Below are 20,969 nucleotides of genomic sequence, written 5' to 3'. Positions count from 1 at the left end.
TTGGGATGAACACAGGTATTGTATGGTTTTCAGGGAAACGAGCGCAGGGATGAAAAAAGTTCTTGTCGGATTGAGACTGCTCGACCATAAAGGATCAGGATGAGATTCCACAGTAGTCGCTATTTGGCTGTATCATGGCGATGAAATAGATGAATCTGACAAAGTAGCCTCCATACAATGAAATGGACAAAATATTGGAAAATAACCTTCTTGTATCTTTCACGTGGTTTGGACCGTAGTTGTCCCAGACGCACAAACAATTCCGCTATCGGAATCGGAAGACTCAATTCGGCACACAGGTTGCAGATAGGACCTCTAAGGATAGAACGACTGTCCTTCCAGCTGTTCCAAAGAGTCGATCGAGGACTCGATCGTCCGGAAATCATTCACAAAGGAGGCGCTAGGCTCGATTTCGAGGCCAGAAGTGATCAGGGTTGTTCAGAATGGCTGGACGTAGAGTGAAGACTCGATCTCGCTGTCTGAAGGGTATATGGAGATTCGCTTTCTGTGAGCGCGATTGGCAGTACCTTGTGAGCGTTTGAACCATTCAATTGTGGAGGTTCTGGCAGACTGATAGCCATGATTACACTTCGGGTATTGAGAAAGGCTATGAAGCCATAGATGGAAGTGGTGATCTGGCACCAGAAAATATTGGACGCAGACGCACGCCACATGGTCTGGTCGTGTTGACATTGTTGACGGATCTGATAACTCAACTCCTCGAAGCATTCTGACGAGCCCAGTCTGCAAACTCCTTGCGCTGAGCTCTGATGTCCATGAAACTAACTCGTTCCTCCAGGCCGCGGAATGGATTGAGTCCACCATCTTTCTCTAGCTTTCCAGCCCACGCATTCCAACTGACAGGCTTTAGGGGGTCGGATCCTAGCACAAGGCCAAAACTTGAAAGCAGGATTGAGATCAGAGTTTCCAGTTTGATGTCGAGTGGTAAGGTGGGGTTTTTGTGTAGTTTGGTGGACATGGTTGAGAATTCATGGGCGGAGTAGGCCCTGGGACTCAAGTTAGCAGACCGGTCTGCAGGTTACTTGGTAGACTTACGCATGGAGTAGAGATAAGACCCCAACAAGCACTAGGATACGAGAAAGAAACGACATGGTGATTTGTTTGCCGAGTGTCAAGTTCGACGCTGTGGTGGTGTCTGTAGAACTACAATTAAATGATGCGACAGATTCCGAGTGCACGTGAGATCACTAGTGCCAGTAGCACGTGACTATTTCTTGGCAATCGGATTCGTCTCGAGACTAGGTCGAGGTCAGCTCTGAACTTCAATCATCTTCCTGTAAAAATGCCGTAGTCTCACACGACTATGATCTCCGCCATAATTGCAGGGCTCAGTCTCAATAGTCCGAATACGTCAAACATCACAAAGATACCATGTTTACAAGGCCACCACGGTATTACTAACCAAAGGCTGTCGCAGCAGACTGATTGGCTCAGCGGCCCATAGATCCCAAGATGGTTAAGTCGACAGTCCAAAGTCCGAGCGTTGGTTGATCATCTTCAGCCTCTGAAGTGTGCTCTCTATCTCTTTGATCCACCCAGGAAATACCAAGGCCGGCAGTGTCCTAAGCCTTTCGCCAATGTGACGTTAGCAACACTTGCGACCATTCATTCTGTGCTGTCGACCAAGATATCTGTATGACCACGTTAATAGTATTGGACGATGGTCACCCAACTTCAAATATGATACCCGGGCTATGTTGTGGCTGACCAGCAACTGTTCGAGTTTCGCTCAAGGTCGTCATGTCCTGCCCGAGCTATATATTGACCATGGTGTAGCCTCGTACACAGGTTGGGTTCTTATATTTCATTATTTTCTTCAAGCACACCCTCTTTGTTGTTCTGCCGACGGCTCAAATACAGAGACAACTAGTTCTTCTCATGGAACTATAGTGTACCACGACCTTGTCACCATTTATTGGAAAATGTCCAAACCCAATCCATGCTTTGTCATATATGGCCCCGACAAGCAGGGTGCGCTTTACACTCTTGACCAATCCGGCAGGAGAACAGTCCTTTTCTCGCACAAGGAGAATAAATCAAAACCTCAACTCGAGTTGTATGTCGTTCAGGGAGGTCTCCTTCAACCCCTGAGCACAGCCTCATTCTCTTCGCTCAGCTCAAGCATCACCATGAACATCCACGGACAAGAAATCAAAATGAAAGACAAATATTCAGGTCTTACACCTTACAAGGCCTTCACAGGTCCGGTTGGTGAGCTGACTTGGAAACCCACAAAATGGGCAAACGGCTCAGAGCTTTGGGACAGCGCGGGAGTTTTACTGGCTCGATACAAACACTTGAAGTTCTCAGGCGATCCTGTCCTCGAGATTTTCGTCCAACTCGACAATATTCTCATGGAGTTGGTGGTGACGGCGGCAGTTTCGATATTGGTCGATGAGAAGAAGGGCCTCAAGATCGCTGGTGAACTGGTGGAAGCCCTTTCAGGAGTATGAACAGTAATGCTGGATGGCGATGGTGGATGAACCGCTTATTTCAGCCGGGTTTCGCAGATGTGCTCACTGCTACTTCGGCTTTCACAGAAGCAGCCTATTGGGAGAACTGTAAAATTATTGTGGTTATTCGTATTGTAGGTTAGGGATCCCATGAGGACACGACCAGATTCATTTATCCTTGCGACCGCTCGATCAACCCAACGTGGATCCAAGTCCGAGAGCCGAAGATAGCCGTCGCTGACTTAGCAACATGAGTATCACGCAATGTCTGCACACAAGTAAATAATTCGCAGACCCTATTCCTTCTAGAACTAGAAAAATATTACGATTTTGCTAATTTTGAATAATGCACTCTAAAGTCTAAAGTTGTCGGACCCTTTATTGCCACGTTACTACTCTTCGTTAACATCGCATACCTCGTATACTTCATCTCATCTCCACAATGCTAGAATCGATAGCCAAATTTTCCAACGATGCAGGTGAGTCTGGATTTCGTCTCAGAGCTATAACGTATCCTATAAATCATGATATCGCTTTGTCGAATTCCCGGTCTGGATGTTTGTCACGACATAATAGTTCCTTTTTCATCGTCTCAAATTTGGCTACCTATGGCTAACTCTGCGAACTATCAGTCGGGCTTGAGAAGACACTGAAATTCTCCCAATTCTCGTCCCATGTCATTGCCGCACTCTCGACAACGAGCGTGGAAGCCACAAGATGGAATGCGACCAAAGGCCACATCAACACAGGTTAGTGATTTCCTGTGGAAGTGTGTTCTTGTCCTTTGAAGTTGCTGGTCATCGCTCCGACATGATGTCTGCCCAAAACCCAAATCGCAAGCTTATGCGCTAATACTCCCCAAACCTGCGATCAGCTCGACGATTCTTTCGTCTGTTTAAATGGATAGACTGTTTCAACGCCGCACAGGCTCAATTCTCTGCTCCTGCGCCAACTCCCAAGATCAAGCCAACCGCGAGCACTTCTGAGAAGCCCGAGAAGGCGGTCGTGACTCCTGCCCCATTTGAGTCGAGTAACATCAAAATACTGCTCACGGTTTCGAAGCTCTCGTTACTGGGACTATATCTCTTCATGGAGATGTTTGTGATAGTAAGGCTCAAATTGCTGCGACTGCCAGCCAGGGCATCCTGCTAAAATCTTTTACCCCTAGACCGACGTCATCGGATTGACAACGTACTCCTGGTCTGGACCACTCCAGCTCGAGGCGTTGAAAGTGTGGTTCTACTCCCTAGCTGTTTCGATACTACTCGGACTATATGAGCTGTCCACTTTGCCCAACTCCTCAAATTCTGCTCTGGAGGCGAAGAAAGCGACAAAATCGGCGGCCGCTAGCACTCCACCTGGCCAAGACGCAGTGCAAGCGAAACGGCATGCGATCTATAAACAATTAATTGTTGACTTGAGCGATATTATTGTTCCGGGGCATGTGGCGGGCTGGTTCCCTGTTGATACGGTGACGGTTGGGATTGCTGGGAGCATTAGTGGGCTGTTGGGGGCTCATTCGGCTTGGGAGAGGGTGAATGGACCTCTGTTTGGTTAGAGCTACGATTGATTCTCGTCCCTATGGACGGGATAATGAAGCGAACAAAAGTTGTCGGGAGTCGTTGTATATCGATTGGGTCTAGGTGCAAATATGCTACAAAAAGCCAGACTGAGGGCCAAGTAATAATGGGCAATCATGACGACAAGACCATCTGTTAAAAAAGGGCGAAGGATCAACGACTTTTACATAGATTATCTGTAAGGGTCTGCAGCGATGAAATATGAGAGAGCTTGTTGAAAGCTCCAATGACTATCTGCGTAGATCTGACAGTGACGTTCCGAAACTTTTCAAACATGCAGACTATCGTCTTAAAACGAATCATAGTCCGGGGCCCACGGAAGAGTACAGTAAATATGACTCTTGGAATCTGAGGTCAACAGAAGCATTTAGAACCCAAGGACTTGTGTGCAGTAGAGATACAAGCCTCCTCCAGCGCTGACATTCCTGTCGGCACCCAACGACCACCCAGCCGTCCTGTTGAAATCGCTTCCCTCAGCTGTGAAATTGCCAGCATTCCCCAACAACCACCCAGCTGTGCTGTTAAACTTGGGTGCGTCGGCACTTTCAGAGGTGAAGTTGCCGTTCCACCCACGTCGAACCTTGTGTCCACGCCTGGTAATATTGACACCGACATCTGCTTCAACAGCGAAGTTAGTGAAATGGTTGCCTGCAGTCAAGGTCACGAAGAGGCCATTACCGTCTAAGTATGCAGCAAAACCGATGGTCGGCAGGCGTATTGTCGTAGGGAGAGTTGGAAGTGGTACTGCTGTTGGGAGAGGCGGGAGAGGCACTGCTGTGGGTAAAGTTGGGAGAGGCACCACCGGTGGAAGAATCCCAAATGATTGAGGATCACGCTCTTCGAGCTCGATTCCTGCCGATGCTGGAGATCAGAATCAATCAGTGTTTGGATAATATCAAAGTAGGAGCAGCGCATTGCTCACTGGCACGTGGTAAGAAGTTTCGTTTGGGGGACGGGGGAGGAGTAGGCATTGCCAGAATCACAACGAGTGGAAGAAATGGGAGGATATGGTACAACATCTTGAATAGTGGTGAAAAATATGGTTTTGTTTTCGAGGATATAAATATGTTCTTGTGCTGTAAAGCTGACAGATTCAGAACTTTCGTTTCCTGACTTGCACAACACCAACGGTCTCTTATATAGGCAATTTTCTCACACATCGATCTGATTGTTTTCTCATCTATGATGCACGCAAACTCACCGCTGATCAGAGGAAATGGAGGCGGCTCCACTGCACAGCACAACCTATGTCGACCATGAAGCCATTCCCTGTAAGGTTTACTCGGTAGAACTGAGTTCCATTACCTTACCGTTGGAATTCTTTGTTCTCTCGCTTATTTGACAGATCTAGGCCGTCTGGGACTGTTGAGAGATACGTGCTTGAGGTAGTACAGGAAGATCTGAACTCCGAAGGATTCGTTAATCGGATTCAAGCTTGAGACGTTGAGGTTTCACAAGTTGGCGTTCAATACCTAGCCGTTGCATTAGGAAGGTGTCAATACACTTCAACCAGCTTGAAGCATATCCAAGAGTGAGGTCGAGAACCATATGTGACTTCAACAGCACGCGACCAGACGGCCATCGCCCTGTGTTCCACTGTAGATTTTCAGGAACACTCGGATTCCAACGGTGGTCGGACTTGTTCAGTTCAAAGTTGAGTACCGAGTCATTTCGGGTGAAGGTGCCAGAGTCGTAGTTGGATCATGAGAACAAGCACCCTCAACCATTAAAGGCTTAGGTCTGGTAGCAAACACGAGAAAGCAATCCGTTTAGATGTACCTAGCACTCAACCTCAACACGAGTGGAGTATAAATGCGAAGGCTCTTTTTAGATTGCGTTCTTTACCTATGCGAGTAGGAACTGTATGGTTGTGTAGCATGTTACACCTTGCAGATTCAGCCCAATGTCGTGTTCTTTGTTGCCTACCAGGGGAGCTGTGTAAGGGAAAGGGTGCCATGATCTTTGTTCTGTTCTCGAAGCTGAGAACCCACGAAACCTTAAAGCCGCTTGACGCGAAGCACAAGTTCATAGATCTATCTGGTGGCTTCAATATCCCTTGCGATCACACAAGTTTACTGTATGCCTTGGGGGAGCTGAAGTTCTCGATGCTCATGTTCAAGTTCTGGTGTTTGAAGTTACGAGGCTGAGGGCTTGGCGAGGCTAAAAGTCACGTGATAGGGCGCTGATCTAGGCTCGTTCGAGTTAGATCCTCCACGCGCCGAGATTCCAGCCCGGCGCGATTCCAGGGGCACTTCCAAGTTGGTCCAAAATTGGGGTTCACAGGCACTGCTTGTTGGACTTGAATGACATCCAGCTACGACAATTAGTCTTCAGTTCCTTCATCTCCTTGTCGAGTGCTCTCCGCGTTCCTCACGTTCTTTGTCTGTTATTTGACTCTTCCACTCTTTTTCACTGACCCTATTAGTCCCTCCCTTCTGACACTTCCTCCAGTCATCATCCTGCCAATCGTGGACAAGAGGAGGCCGGACTACTTAGCCTTCGTTACACGAATCCTCCATCTTTCTCCATCCTCAAAAACCCGATAACCTTTAAACATGCAACTTCGAACCATCATCTCTACTGCTCTTGTAGCGGCACCGCTGGCAGTGTCCGCTGCAGGAACCCTTGGGTTTGCCGTCGGAAACACCAATCCCGACGGTACCTGCAAGAAATCCTCCGACTTCGAATCCGATTTCAAGGCGATTAAGGACAACACCGATGCTGCAATAGTTCGAACATATTCATCGACTGATCAATTTGGAAATGCTTGCAATACTCCATCAGAAGTTCTTCCTGCTGCGAAATCGGCCGGGATCAAAGTTCTCTTGGGCTTGTGGTGAGTAACATTACAGAGCAGTTGAGCCAGCAGTCACTCATATTTTCCTAGGCCTGACGGAGGTGCTTGGGAGAAAGAAAAGGCTGCTCTTGACGCAGCGGATCCTGCTTCGTTCGGCGACGCTCTTTACGGAATTACAGTTGGGTCAGAGGGCATGTACCGTGGAACATACAACGCGGAAGAACTTGTTGGCTGGATCCAAGAAACGAAGAAAGATTATCCCAACACTCTCGTCGGAACTGCTGATAGCTGGAACTGTTGGGCCAATGGCTCGATGGACTCGATCATTTCAAGTGGTTTGGATTTGATGTAAGTTAAAAGCTTCCAATGATGACATGGTTGGGACTGACATAGAGCAGCCTTGCCAACGGATTCGCATACTGGCAATATCAAGATATCAAGAACGCAACCAAAACCTATTTCGACGACATGGCACAAGCTCTTGCTCATGTTCAAGAGGTCACAGGTTCATTGGACAAGATCCATTTCATGAATGGAGGTAAGGACGACCATCAGCTCTTCATTACACATTGATGACTAATTCTTGGTAGAAACCGGCTGGCCTGGTACTGGAGGTACTGATGCTGGTGCAGCAAAAGCAGGCGATGACAACATGGAAAGCTATTGGAAATCAGCTGTCTGTGGACTCCTTGATTGGGGTGTCGATCTCTTTTGGTTTGAAGCTTTTGACGAGCCCAACAAGCCAAGTGCCATTGGTGATAATGGTCAGGAGGCAAGTGAGTCCCACTGGGGCTCTTTCGATGCTGAGCGCAATCCCAAATTCGACATGCGCTGCTAAAATCGTCCATTTACTATTGTCTTGGATATAGTCCTGGTAGAAGTGCACTTTTATTGACAGGAGCTGCGACCTGATCTTGAGCGCGAGGTCTTTGCATACTGGATTCACCACATACGGGTAGACATCACAAGCTCAAACGTCGATGTTGTACACTAGCAAAATCAAGGATAAAATTCTTGAATATTTACCATAACGCTGACGGCCTTTACAACCCGAAGAAGTGTGGTTGTGCAGCCATAATATCTATGGCTACTTTAATTTCAAGCTCGGTGGCTTTGATTAGATTCAATTCTGGGCCTAGATTCTTATATTGCCCTTTGCTACCTCCTTACCTCGAGGCGATTGTTGATGTTTTTGATTCACGACATTCCCCACCGACCAGGATCCATAAGGCTACCATGTGCTCTTTTGTTGAGTCTGATCTCTCTCTTCTGATTGTTTCCCCCGAGATATTGGTTCGTCATTGTTTCAAGCATCACCATTTGCTGAATCGAGCGATTCTTGTTTGAAACGAACATGCCCCAAGTTGCCAAATTTATCGACACTTCGTCGCTCCACGCACGCCTTACCTACGAGTAAGGAAACAAGGCTCCAGTTGAAGATAAGAGCCAACCGGAGGGCTTCCTCTACGGCATACCCCTAGAAAAACCAGAAATAATCTCTGGCGATCGTGGGGTCCAAGACACGACGTATTCTCTCGTTAGTGCTGACCGTTGTCCCCAGGGTTGAACAACCGAGTTTCAAGTGCTTTCGGATGCCAATCCTCCACTGGACGATAAAGCATTCAAACCATTTCTGTTTCACCAAAACTCCTTGATTCACCTCTCTGCTTACTCTCACTCTGCGCGCCTACGTCCAGCAAACGACATTCTCGGTGGTTCTAGAGTTCATGATTCGTCTTCCCAGGGTAATCTGTGACCCTACGCCACCACACAAGCTGAAGGACTAGTTAATGTCATCCACGTTCTCCAATATTATGGTTGATACACTCTGTCGGTGAATTACCGCCCAAGAGAACCCTGAGATGAACATTTATCTGTAAGCTACATATCAATCGGATGCCGTAAGTCAGCCTCCTCCAGAGTGCTTTTCGTTTCCTTTGTTGGGTTTCCTTTCTGTTGCGCATTTGCCTCGTCACAAACATGGATCTGTTGCGTGCTGGTCGTCGATCGTACCTGCGCGCCTCTGGTGGGCAATTCAATCCATACACTGCTCACATCCCGCTTGAGTCGCAAGATGCTTTGAACCCAGGCAGTCCTGTCAGCCCATTGCCGCCGAGTCCGAATCCAGGCCCATCACCTATCAAGCCTGCATATACCATCGAGAATCTTGCAGTCACATCGGATGAGAAAGGCCTTTCATATACGAATATCAATCTGAGTGGTGGCCACAATGATCTCAATGGACCGGATCCTCCCCTTGTTAGACAAGGCACGTTCGAAACCCCGAAACCAGCCATCTACACAGGATTTTGGGACAATTCACCAAAACTCTTCCCACATCTCATCGCCATTCTTGTCACCGTGGCAGTGGTCCAGCTCAGCTTCCGCAACCACTACTGGATGGATTTGAAAGACCCACAGTATGAGATAATGTTTGGTATCACCCAAGGAGGCGCACTGAATGCTTTGCAGCTGGCAGCGAAGATTCATGAGCTTATCATTGTGGCGTCTCTGGGCAAGATAATTCTGCATCTGGCACACCACCATCTGGTCGGGAGATCTGGTCTCCCGCTTGGTTTGGTCACCAACAGTTTCTCGATAGGTTCTGGTGACTTCCTCTGGACAAAGGCGTTCTGGAAGGCGATATGGACGACGAAGAACCATCACTGGCGATTCTGGCTGCTCTCATTGCTCGCCACCATCTTAGCGATGCTTGCTGGACCCTCGTCCGCCATAGCAGTCATCCCGTCTTTGAACTGGTATCCATTGGACTATCCGTTCTTGGAAGAAGTGCTGCCGTTTTACATCTTCAATCAAAGCACTGTCCTCTGGCCGTCAAACGTTACTGCGGCAAGTTTAAATGCTCCAAGTTCGGGCATCAACTGTACCATCGCGACAACCTCGACAGCGTACCAGGATGTCTGCCCTGCTGGGGGGTTTCGAGACACGTATGACTGGGCGGGGAACCTGTTGTTCGGAAATTCATCGGCTGGTAGCAATATCAGTTTCACTGACGCACACGGTGAGGCTCGCAGGGTCCTCACGACCCAGAGCTGTCAAAGTGATTTCGACGGCCGAGCATCTGGACTCTCGTTGAACACCTTCCTGAGCGGAGCAGTGACAGCGTTTTGGTCATTTGCACACAACAATTTCCATGGCCTCGGCTTACTTACGGCTCAGCCTAAGATCACCTTCAATGGTCCGCTGTATGCCCCCAAGGTGGAAGTCATGTGCAACGGCCACGTGTACTTCAACACGAGCCAGATCGACGAGCGAGAACACCTCAATTTCCCCAGCTTCACACCGGAAAGACAGCTTCCCAGTCCCAATTATATCTTCCCATACAATGGTGTCTTTAACGACACCAATGCGACATGGGTCGAAATGCCTGCCGGACATGATAACCCAGCCATTGGGATCGTGATCCGAGTTCCTTGGACATATGGACGAACTAACGACTCGGCTATAGCACAGGCCACCGAGATACATGCATGCAGCATCTACGCACAGTGGGTGCCCATCAATGTCTTCTATGAGCCGCGGCAATCGGATCAAGTCTCGTATCGGGTCAAGAACAAATTAGACGCGACGTGTTTGGCCATAGGGAGTGAAGAGCTAGGAGAGAGTCTTCCCAGGAACATCACCATCGACATGGACTATGCGAATGCAATCAACCAGCCCATGCCATTTACCGAGGGTCCAAAGGAAGCGATCCAAGCGATGCTGGAAAGGGCCGTTTTCGATGACGACAGAGTCGACGGTGGAGGATTCACATTCAAGTCCCCCATGGTTGCGGCATCGACCGTGGATGGGGTGTTCAACTCGACAATGGACGACATACGCCAGAGCCACTCGACCATGATCTCGACCATTCTCGCAGGAGTCGTTACCGATGGATTGGCGCGTATTGCCGGAAATGGCATCTTCCCTTACTCTGCCTCAATGTTCTTGACCAATCAGACGACCGACACGGGAAGTACAGTTGGTAAATTCGTGGTCTCGACTGCTCATGGAGGGGACGACACAGCCCTGAACGCCACGAACGCCGAGTCCAGCAAGTGGCTGCGCGTCGACCCCGTGTTCTCGCGCTACGGCTACGGGTACGACTGGAAGGACTCGCGCACCACGCAGTTCGGCATCGTCGTACTACTGATACACTTCTGCTTCGCATCCGCACACACGATATTCATTCTTTACAAAGTGCTGGTCACGAAGGAAGGGTTGGTTGGGTCGTGGACGACGATTTCGGAGTTACTCGCTTTGGCGATGAATTCGACGCCGTCACTCAAACTCCAGGATACATGTGCTGGTGTCAATGCTGCAAAGACGTGGAGACAGGTCGTCTCCATCCGAGAGACATATGTGGGCCATCTCGAGATGGTGGTCGGTCCCGAGGATAGGGCAAAATATCCCGCGCCTCAGGTAAATCGGGCGTATGGCCATCTGCGTGAACGGAGACCTGGTAATGCCTGTAGTTTTGAGGAGAATTGACGTTGGCGATGACGGTCGGTGAAGATTATTGGGCGTCTCATGATAGATAGATACCCACAGATAGAATAATGCGGCACTTGATACTCTGGGTGATGAATAGGGACTCTAACAGGGGTCCAGCGTGTGCATCCGGAATGTTTGGAGGATTTCCACATCAGGCAAACCACAAAGCCTGTCGTTTGCCCGAACTCGCCGGCCTAACCTTGTGACCATGGCACTCGAGAGACTGTCAAGGCGCAGGCTGTCCGAACTAGTCATGTATTCATCCTTGACAGAGACTGGAATTGTCGGTGCAATCGATTGCGCCGAGTCGCGGTTAGCGGAGTCGGATGAATTTCAGGCCGGGGTTCTGGTCTACCCCATCTGGACGAGGCTTAAGTCCAGCCAGGCGATTGGCTGCCATAAGTATTCGATGAGATCCCATACTGCCAAACACATCTCTTTAAAAGTTGATCTCGGGATCGATATCTTGTTTGTTGTGTTCTTGAAACTTGCAATACAAACACATTTCCATGACCACAGCCAGGGATATCAACATTTTCAATTCAGAATCAATCATCAATGATAGAGACCAAGATGGAAAGCAAGCGAGTCGTCCTAATCACTGGGTGCTCGCAAGGATCAATCGGAGATGCACTCGCACAAGCCTTCCATAGAAGGAACAGGACTCGAGTCTTCGCCACAGCGCGGAACCCGTCGAAGATCGCACACTTCGCCGCCCTGGGCATCGAGACTCTCCAGCTCGACGTGGAAGACGAAGGCTCAATTCGCACTTGCGTGAAAGAGGTGGAAATATTGACAGGAGGCGTCCTCGACCTGTTGATCAACAACAGTGGCGTGGGATATAACATGCCGCTTGCGGATGTTGATATTGCTATTGCACAATCGGTATTCAATCTTAACGTCTTCTCCGTGCTAGCTGTCACGAATGCTTTTCTGCCGCTTCTCTTGAGATCAGCGGCTTCCGGCCGCGACCCTGTCATCGCGAATCAGGTGTCCATCAGCGCCGCGACGCCGGTGCCGTGGATTGGAATTTATGGTGCGTCTAAGGCTGCACTTGCACATCTTACCGACACCATGAGGGTGGAGATGTCATGCTTTGGTGTTCATGTCGTCAATCTCATGACTGGAATGGTAGCCACCAACTTTGGCAGCAATACCAAAAAGGCCGAACAAGGCGAGGAGGCCACTTTGCCAACAAACAGTATCTGGACTCCAGCTCGCGCTGTGGTCGAGAGATGCCTTGCTGGAGAGGCGTTCACCCAGACAGCAATGCCGGTAGACCAGTATGCAGAGGCCGTGGTAAAGGCGATTGTGGAGAAACCTGGGAACCCCCCGGTGAGGATCTGGAAGGGTGCTTCTGCTTTCTTGGTGTGGTTTGCGCGCAGGTTCATGCCGTTCACGTTCCTCGATAGCACAGTAAGGAAGATGGGAAAGTTGGACGAAGTCGCTAGATTGGTGAAAATCGCAAATTCACGCTGATGATATGAGGCTGAGTTAGTCATGGCTGTGGGTCGTCATACCTGGATTCTTCCCACAGAGTGATGTGTGATATGCGTGTGCTTTGGATATTTGACTCTCATAGGATCAAATTTGATTCAAACCAGTTTCCGCCACTCCCTGATCGAGCTTTTGTTGTCATTGAAGACCATATTATGGGACCTTTTGCTGCGCTAGCATACTTGTACGAGCTTGCGTGGTTTGGAGTGTCGGTGTCCTGAAGGCACCGCCCTACCGTAGGGTTTTGTCAACCGAGACGGGGTGGAAATGAAGGCTGACCTCGATATGCCGCTAAAGCTCGTCCATCATTACCCATGAGACTGTTAACTAGTGCCTGGTAACGAGTAGTTACATCGGCAGGAGAGGCAGTGAAGGGCAAGATAGTGCAAGGCATTTGTACCGTTCAGAAAAGTTCCATTGACGATTTGGTGTTGGGTAATCTGCAGCTCGTCAGATGTCTCTGGAAGTGGAATAGCTTGGTGGGTCATGTACTCGGTTGGTTGTTGGACCCCAAAAAGATTATGCGATCAACCCTGGTAGGCGAGACGTCCATTACCCGTGTTGTACAGAGTAGTTAACATCCTTCGAAAGGGCCATTGACATTGACGACTGGTCAATAATGTTGGGCTGATCTCTTTTAGCTGTCCCATCATAAGACATAGACGCATTTCTACAAGCCTTTAAGCTCAGCCGCAGCCAAAGACCCAGACTTTGGAATTATCTTACCAGGATTCAGGGTCGGGAATGGGTATTCAACAACACTCAACGGCTCAGCCTGTTGTTGAAGTGATCATGGATATGTTGGATACCAGAGCAGATACTCCACAAGGCAGTCTCTTTGCGTCGTAGCACTTTCGCTTTCGGTGTTTGCTGCCATATAAAGGGGGCTTCTGCCGGACTGAGCTGACGTTTGGAACTTCAATTTCTATCGACCATCACCTCCCCACTGCCAGCATTCCCGTTCACTTTTCACAGTGCGAAATCTCTTTTTGAAACCCGCAAAAGGACAAGTCTCAAACATATTCAAGCATGTCTGCCTTTTTGAACCTCTTCAAGCGCCGCAAGGCCCCTCTCGCTTGCATGATGTCGCTTGATCACAATCATGAGCATACAGCAGCATGCTTCGTCGAAATCATGCCGTTGTCTGTAGTCGAGCTGTTCCAGTCTCAAGGATGCAAGTCATGTCCCCCCGCCCTACCGGGTATTCATGATGCGACCAACAATCCCAACCTACTCCTTTTGACATACGATGTCACTTACTGGAACCCCTCGAGCGGGTGGGAGGATACTTTTGGCTCATCCCAGTGGGATGCCCGCCAGCGCCAATATGTCACCAAGTGGGGTCGCAATGGTCTTTTCACCCCTCAGATCATCATTGATGGTGTTTCAGATGGCATTGGAGCCACCAAGGAGAACATCAACGAAGTCATCCAGAAAGCCATGGAACTAAGAAATAATATGCAATGGGCTGTTGGGATAGATCGTGTGGGCAATGACTTGCGCATCGCGTCGGAGATGTCAGAAGCCGACCAAGTGTACGGCGTGTATGTTATCGCGTTTCAGCCCACAGAACAGATCGTCAAGGTCGGAAAAGGCCCTAACAAGGGAAAGAAAGTCCCACATCGCAACATCGTTAGAGAGCTGATGCAAATTGGAGAATGGAGAGGAGGGGTTGAGCAGATCGCTTTGCCAGGCTTCAGAAATGATGGATATGAGCGAGTCGCCATTGTTCAAGGGGGGATTGGAGGACCAATCATTGCTGCACTGAGGTTGTAATGGAAGTATGAATGGTGTAGACTCATGTTGGATTTGCCCCTGAGGTGTTGCTGTCCTGGTGAATGAAGCTAGATATAGGCTCTGGCATCTGAAATTTGTTCCTCTCCCAAGGCATCGAGTGATTCCTGGTCACGAGATATCATATCTCGGTACCGAGCCTGCATCGTCCTTTGAACACGATCCCGGCGCTCTAGCATGTAAATAAACGCTATCCTCCAAAGGCGAATATTCTTCGACCACAAGCGCGAAGACTTCTTGGTTTCACAGGAGAAGGTTTGCAAGGAATCGCCCATGTGTCAGCCATACTTCTCCACTCACCTGCCTAATAGGGCGACCGTTCTCTCAGACTGTTCATAATGAAATATTCAGACTGTCGCCATCAAACCGAAACTCCCCTATCCGGGTAAGCAGTTGGTGCATTCTCCAGCGTCGAGCAAAAGCTCCTTGACCCCTTTACCCCTGAGACCATCAGAGAATAAGGCCTCCAGTCTGAATTCGGGGTACGGCATGCTATTTGATATGGATGTCGTGCAATGATGCTGAATAAGGAATTTGAAGTGATCTCACTGTCCTGAAGTTGCAATATACAGACCCATTGATATATGCAATGTTCTCGACTTTGAAGGCCTGATGATGCTTGGAAACTGCCAGAGACTCGAATGGATGTCCAATTGGCGACTTGGTAATTTCGTTTTCAACGAACGCCTGAAACCATGCGGCTGTATACCAGAAGATGCTGGTTGATGCTGGTTGATGCAACGCGCAGGGTTTGTATTCGTTGCCAGTGCTGCGAGGTGGAATTGACCTGCTCAGATTGATCGACGGGTATGGTCACCCAAAATAATTCAGCAAGTCAGCAATGAATGTTCCAAATATATATATTCGTGTCGACTTGATGTTAGAAGATTCACCTGCGCTGTTCAGTTCATCACTCTCATTCGGAACACTTTCGTTGACTTCCAACTGAATTTTTTCAACGTACCTCAACACCATAAACCTTCGTCTTGTCAAGAATGCAGTTCTTCACAGCTTTGATCCTGGCTCTCCCAACTCTGGGTTTGGCTCAGCTCTCGAATAACAACCTTGGCTCCAGACCAGTCCAACGTGGAGTCATCACGTCAGCTCAGGCTCTCCAAGCCATCAATGCTGCAGCCGCGCATGCCAGCAACATCTCAGTCGCCGAAAGCATTGCCATTGTGGACCCGTCGGGCAATCTCGTGGCATATCTCAGACAAGACAACTCATGGCCTGCGGCCTTCGACATCGCCACCAAAAAAGCCAGGACTGTCGCTGGCTTCAACGGAGCTTTCACAAGCGCTGGCCTATACAATGGGACTCAACCGGGCGGAGCCTTTTGGGGTCTAGAGAATACAAACTCCGGCTTGGTCGTGTTTGCAGGGGGGACCCCGATCTTCGTCGGTGATCGATTCATCGGTGCAATTGGGGTCAGTGGTGGTTCGGTTGACCAGGATGCTGCGATTGCAGAAGCGGGAGCGAAGGCCATCGGAACGACCGCGTGATCGATATCGACTTCGTCGCAACAAACAGAGCCGCTAGGGATTGGACGGAAAGGTTTTGGTTCCAATAGTTTGGGATGTTTCAATGAATTCAGTTGATAGGAGTCCTTCTAAACCTAGATGGTCTCTTTCCACACCCTGCTCTTGATTCTTGTCCTTTCGCAGTCTATGAAGTAACGTGGGCAGTTTCGAAGAAGCGTGACAGGCGTTGTCGGCAGGTGTATGATTGTCTTCGAGGAGATGTATTTGTTTAGTGGCATGATTGAAAAGATCGTCGAGAACGGGAAGGAGGTGGAGGTTTCATGTAGCTTCCTGCGCGGGTCTCTGGCCACGCAGGGCCCCTTTCGGGGAAGTGCAGTGTGTCAGGGGAATCGTTCACCGTCCTCTCCTGGATACGTGTCAATTTGATCTAGGACGAGGTGGTGAGGAACCTCTGAGGTCCTTGCCTATCAAATTACTTCATCAGTGTTGGAAGGTCGATGTACAATGAGCCCGTAAGCTCACCTCGAGGCTGCCAGCCTGGCAGAGGGCACCTTCTGGTCGATACTACACAGTTAAAGAAAACTGCGAGGTCGGTGAGCTACGCCAAATTCTGTTCAGAATGTTACGGACTGGCCAGTCAGTGAAAATGAATGACGAATTCCAAAGTATTGGATGCACACACGGGAGTATAGGGGTACTGGAACCTCCATGAAATTCATTTCAGCTGGATCCTAATAATGATACATGATTTGAGCATGCAAGCTTCATAAATTGGAAGCGACGAATGCTGCCTGTGCTGCCTGTGCTGCTTAGGTAGTTACCATGCTTCATATCAATACACATTGTGTGCCTTGATCCCATTACTCGAGATCCTCCATCCCTCTTCCATCTGCCGCGACCTTTCCATGCTTTCCATTTGCCAACGTCATGATCCGCTGGCATGCCGGGCAAAGTACTAGCCCAGCGCACTGCCATCTTTTTCCGCGGCCGCGACCAGGACCTTGGCTGTTCGAGATTTGTCCTTATCTGAGGTCAATATTCCGCGAATGCTGCCGTTCATAGTTCATTGCTAAAGCCCTCAGTCGTGTGTAGTGACCGATGCGAAGTTGGACATCTGGAGATCGATCCTTTCCCATGGCTTCTGGTCTTGTCATTAGAATCAACGCATCCTGAACGACTCTTGGACCACAACTGGCGGCAGTGTGGGGAATGCGGTGCTTCTGAAAAACATTAGTCAAAGCGATGATAATAAATTAGTACCAACTCACCATTTGCTTGAACTTCCATTGGGCGAACTCCCAATCGTATGCCTGAAGGGTATGCGCCGTTGTTGTGACGATTTTCGTTGCATCCGAACACTGGTTCTCCATTGCCTCTTCATCCATTTTATTGAGTGGATCGTAGATGCGGATATCCCCTGAACTTGTACGTCTTGAAGTCCGCCTCAATTTCATGTGGATTAGAAACCAATGGTGAGCTCTGACTTCAAAGAACCACACTGCATTGACCTTGTCCGTTAATTTGTTCAATGTCTCATTCTCATAGCCACGTATGATAGGTATGACATCGCGGGGAAATGGGTACCACATGATCAGATTTCGGATCATAGTATTGGAGAAGCTCTTTGTGGGAGACAGTTCTTTGATGACCTTCCAGTCCAGATACACTGGTGGTGTTGCTGATAAGAGTATGCCGTGTGGGAATTTGCGATGGTATTCTTTCAATGCAGTATACAATGTGGAGACTCGATCATCTAGAGACTTGGTTTGGTCATCAGGGGGCCAACGATAGTCTTCTGGCTTCATGCCTGGCAGAAGATTATGGCTTAAGACCTGGCTTGTACCGTCGAGGATTGCTTTTGTACCGAACTCACTGGAGAGATCAGAGTGGCTGGATGTCTCAAGGTTTGATTTTGCTTTGTTTGTGCGAAGAGGAAAGAGCTGCCGACCAGAACGATCATCATCCACACCGGTGACCGAATGGGATTTATCGGTCGTGTTGTGGGCCGTTTGCTTTGAGCTCAAGGCAGACTGCTTGATTCCCATAGTAGGACGTGGCTTTTTTGAGAAGAGTCTGGATCTGGATGGATTGGCGTTTCTGAGGGGAGAAGAATTCAGACTAGTGGCATTATCATCATCATAATCAGAATCTTCAGGATCATCAGTAGCAGCAGCAGCATCAACCTGTCTCTTTGAAGCGCCGTGCACCGTTTTAGTCGTGTTGGTGACTTTTTGTTTTGGACCCAAGGCAGACTTTTTGACTCCAATGGCAAGCTTTGATTTTCTTGAGAAGGGTCTGGATGAATTGACGCTTTTGCCGGGAGGCTTTGGACCAGAGCCATCATCTTCTTCAGTCTGCACCTCGGAAGGACTGCGGGGTGTTTCTGTTTCATCGTCGGGCTTTCTTTTCAAGTTTGATGATGTGGCAGTACGAGCAAGTGCTGCTGTATTTCCAGAGGGTAGGTTGGACAACAAAGTTGACAGTGTCTCTGAGCTTACACCACCTAGATTGAAAGTGTAGTTGTGGTAGTGGTTGGAATTGTGGACTGTTCCATAGTGAACGGAATCGACTGGTGCATGGTAGGCCGAAGCGTTGCCCGAGAGTGGAGACTGTGCTTCAGGAGTGGCTGCTGTAGCTTTGTGATTGTGTACAGAGATCTTCTGCCGCTTGAGCTTGGAGGATTTCATCTTGTTCAATAACAGTGCACACTGTATGCAACTCAGTTCGAGTATGAGTGAACTTGAAGTTGAGAATTCTTGAGGTGAACTGAGTGTTGAGGGGCACCCGGAAGGTGAGGAGTGTGTGGCAGACCAGCGTAGGAGGAAGGAACGCGTCAACGCGTGTCGTCATGTTCGGTTGGGGAGAAGGAGCACTCGGTCAACAGGGAAGGAGCGGTTCTTCCCCTACTTCTCTAGATTGGACACGAGTAAGTGCAATTGACACAATGGTACCATCGAGTCTGGGTGATTGCAGGTTATTTTCCGTTTTCTTTTCAATTGAAACAACGCACTGCGCTGTTCACAGATACGCTCTGTTAAGCGGCCAGTTTAGGGTCATGGTCGGACCGGGAGTAGCAATACCTGTGATGGTTCTGCTGGAATGTTCTCGTGTTTTTACGATGCGGAAGATCATGTTGCTATTCTTGTTGGTGTTCGGGGTTGTTTTTGTGTTGAGTTGAAACACCAGACTCAAGGTCCGGTCGCTATGGAGGCCGTTCAAAGCTTGTCCAAAGGATCCCACTGTACTTCATGGCGAGAGGCCATGCCCTGTGGGCGAGGGTTGCTTGTGGTGGTAGTGCTGGGGTGGTCTTAAGCTTCTACCATTGAAAAAGAACCAGGTTAATGATCGAATCATGTTGCTGTTCTTGTTGTTGTTCGGGGTTGTTTTTGTGTTAAGTTAAAACACCAGACTCAAGGTCCGGTCGCTATGGAGGCCGTTCAAAGCTTGTCCAAAGGATCCCACTGTACTTCATGGCGAGAGGCCATGCCCTGTGAGCAAGGGTTGGAGGATTGGTGAAGGATATGTGGAGGGCTGGAGGACACAGTCGTAGACTGGTGGTACAATGTAGTGTCTGAGGAAAGTTATTATCATGTCGATCTTGGGAGGAATGTGGAATCTTACCGTGGTGAGGCCATATTTGTAGGTTGGGAAAACTAGACTCAAGGTCCAGTCGCTATGCGGCCGTCCTAGGCTTATCCCAAAGGATCTCACTTTGCTTCATGATGAATCATGCCCTGTGAGCAAGGTTAGGAGGATTGGTGGAGGATTGGTTGTAGATTAGTGAAATATCCAACGAATGTGAGGTTGATGTGAAGGGTCTGATATCTTGGCGGGCGAGGCTGCCCCGCCACGAGGCTGAGATCTGAGATCAAGATCGCCAGGACTCCACGCCCAGAGAGGTTTAACTAGAGTTCAGTTATTGACCTCCTCCCGATATCGTCATCGAGACGGTCGTGGAGAGGGGTCTGATCGGAGGAGAGAATATCATTGAGCTTTATACGCTGTTCCGTGGGAGCCGTCCTTCAACTGTCTTGTCTGGCAGCCTCGGACTCCTGGAAGGGCTCAATATCACGGGCTCTCTTTCACGACTTTGACTCGACTGATGATTGATGTGTCGACTCGCGACCTAGATACCTATTGACTATTGACAGTCTCTGAGCTTCTGAGCAGCTTTCTATGCTCACTTTGTTGTACTGGCAAAACATAAACACCTCCTTTCTATTTTTTAATTGTCAAAACTGTATTTGCTTTGATGAGCTCGTTGCTAAAAAAATTGGCAACGTCTGAGACTTGAGCATTGGTTGTCTTTTGGCCCGTATCTCTGTCGTTCCACGCACTGGACTAGTTTACACCCATCCTGGGGGAAAATGGTCTACATTGATAGAACTACAATTGCCAAGGGAACGACGCATCTGAATGAGACGCCGAATTTATCGGACTGTAGAGGATCAATAAATAGCGCTTCAATAAGGAGTTTTGCGTCAAGATGAGCACTGGCAGAAATAATGGTTGTGGCAGTACAGCAAGGCTCGGAACCCTACGCAGAAGCATTCCTCACCCCCAAGGCTCCAACCTTTAGACCTCAAATCTAGGTCACATTAGGTGGCTATTTCGAGGGTTTAGTTAAAGTTCCAGTCTTATTTACAGCCGGGTGCGGTGGCCCGAGGGCCGGGGGGCGATAGGACCTTCACTCGGATGGGCTCGGGTATGCACCTAAATACCTTAACTACCGAGCACGGCTGCTATGGGTCGGGAACTCCTGCTTACCTAGGTAATTTCACGGTTGAATCAACTCTGTATATCGCAATACTACCATGTCGAGTCACGATCAAACCACTCATCAATCCACTCA

The 20,969-nt window shown here is 49.0% G+C and overlaps 10 protein-coding genes across 10 annotated transcripts; 7 read left to right on the top strand and 3 right to left on the bottom strand.

The window, feature by feature from the left end:
- Positions 1-712: 712 nt before the first annotated feature.
- Positions 713-1,112, bottom strand: LTR84_001871 (uncharacterized protein; the record flags this gene model as incomplete). The annotated part of the gene is made up of 2 exons (XM_064845489.1): positions 713-1,007; positions 1,057-1,112. The coding sequence occupies 2 exons, from the start codon at positions 1,110-1,112 to the stop codon at positions 713-715; spliced, it is 351 nt and encodes a 116-aa protein (XP_064707034.1).
- An 831-nt stretch (positions 1,113-1,943) lies between these two features.
- Positions 1,944-2,474, top strand: LTR84_001870 (uncharacterized protein; the record flags this gene model as incomplete). The annotated part of the gene is made up of 1 exon (XM_064845488.1): positions 1,944-2,474. The coding sequence occupies one exon, from the start codon at positions 1,944-1,946 to the stop codon at positions 2,472-2,474; it is 531 nt and encodes a 176-aa protein (XP_064707033.1).
- A 442-nt stretch (positions 2,475-2,916) lies between these two features.
- Positions 2,917-4,032, top strand: LTR84_001869 (uncharacterized protein; the record flags this gene model as incomplete). Its single annotated transcript, XM_064845487.1, has 4 exons — positions 2,917-2,953; positions 3,107-3,223; positions 3,349-3,581; positions 3,643-4,032. 4 exons carry the CDS (start codon positions 2,917-2,919, stop codon positions 4,030-4,032), a joined length of 777 nt encoding a protein of 258 aa, XP_064707032.1.
- A 389-nt stretch (positions 4,033-4,421) lies between these two features.
- LTR84_001868 (uncharacterized protein) lies at positions 4,422-5,073 on the bottom strand (the record flags this gene model as incomplete). Its single annotated transcript, XM_064845486.1, has 2 exons — positions 4,422-4,915; positions 4,977-5,073. The coding sequence occupies 2 exons, from the start codon at positions 5,071-5,073 to the stop codon at positions 4,422-4,424; spliced, it is 591 nt and encodes a 196-aa protein (XP_064707031.1).
- Positions 5,074-6,609: 1,536 nt separating this feature from the next.
- Positions 6,610-7,689, top strand: LTR84_001867 (uncharacterized protein; the record flags this gene model as incomplete). Its single annotated transcript, XM_064845485.1, has 4 exons — positions 6,610-6,890; positions 6,942-7,199; positions 7,250-7,389; positions 7,442-7,689. The coding sequence occupies 4 exons, from the start codon at positions 6,610-6,612 to the stop codon at positions 7,687-7,689; spliced, it is 927 nt and encodes a 308-aa protein (XP_064707030.1).
- Positions 7,690-8,831: 1,142 nt separating this feature from the next.
- Positions 8,832-11,342, top strand: LTR84_001866 (uncharacterized protein; the record flags this gene model as incomplete). Its single annotated transcript, XM_064845484.1, has 1 exon — positions 8,832-11,342. The coding sequence occupies one exon, from the start codon at positions 8,832-8,834 to the stop codon at positions 11,340-11,342; it is 2,511 nt and encodes an 836-aa protein (XP_064707029.1).
- Positions 11,343-11,918: 576 nt separating this feature from the next.
- LTR84_001865 (uncharacterized protein) lies at positions 11,919-12,824 on the top strand (the record flags this gene model as incomplete). The annotated part of the gene is made up of 1 exon (XM_064845483.1): positions 11,919-12,824. The coding sequence occupies one exon, from the start codon at positions 11,919-11,921 to the stop codon at positions 12,822-12,824; it is 906 nt and encodes a 301-aa protein (XP_064707028.1).
- A 1,047-nt stretch (positions 12,825-13,871) lies between these two features.
- LTR84_001864 (uncharacterized protein) lies at positions 13,872-14,618 on the top strand (the record flags this gene model as incomplete). Its single annotated transcript, XM_064845482.1, has 1 exon — positions 13,872-14,618. One exon carries the CDS (start codon positions 13,872-13,874, stop codon positions 14,616-14,618), a length of 747 nt encoding a protein of 248 aa, XP_064707027.1.
- Positions 14,619-15,631: 1,013 nt separating this feature from the next.
- LTR84_001863 (uncharacterized protein) lies at positions 15,632-16,138 on the top strand (the record flags this gene model as incomplete). The annotated part of the gene is made up of 1 exon (XM_064845481.1): positions 15,632-16,138. The coding sequence occupies one exon, from the start codon at positions 15,632-15,634 to the stop codon at positions 16,136-16,138; it is 507 nt and encodes a 168-aa protein (XP_064707026.1).
- Positions 16,139-17,139: 1,001 nt separating this feature from the next.
- Positions 17,140-18,804, bottom strand: LTR84_001862 (uncharacterized protein; the record flags this gene model as incomplete). The annotated part of the gene is made up of 2 exons (XM_064845480.1): positions 17,140-17,337; positions 17,386-18,804. 2 exons carry the CDS (start codon positions 18,802-18,804, stop codon positions 17,140-17,142), a joined length of 1,617 nt encoding a protein of 538 aa, XP_064707025.1.
- Positions 18,805-20,969: the final 2,165 nt, after the last annotated feature.

The sequence above is a fragment of the Exophiala bonariae genome (genome assembly GCF_035927105.1).
Source record: "Exophiala bonariae strain CCFEE 5792 chromosome Unknown scaffold_11, whole genome shotgun sequence".
NCBI classification, from domain to species: domain Eukaryota; kingdom Fungi; phylum Ascomycota; class Eurotiomycetes; order Chaetothyriales; family Herpotrichiellaceae; genus Exophiala; species Exophiala bonariae.
This window is presented reverse-complemented; position numbering and strand designations above follow the sequence as displayed.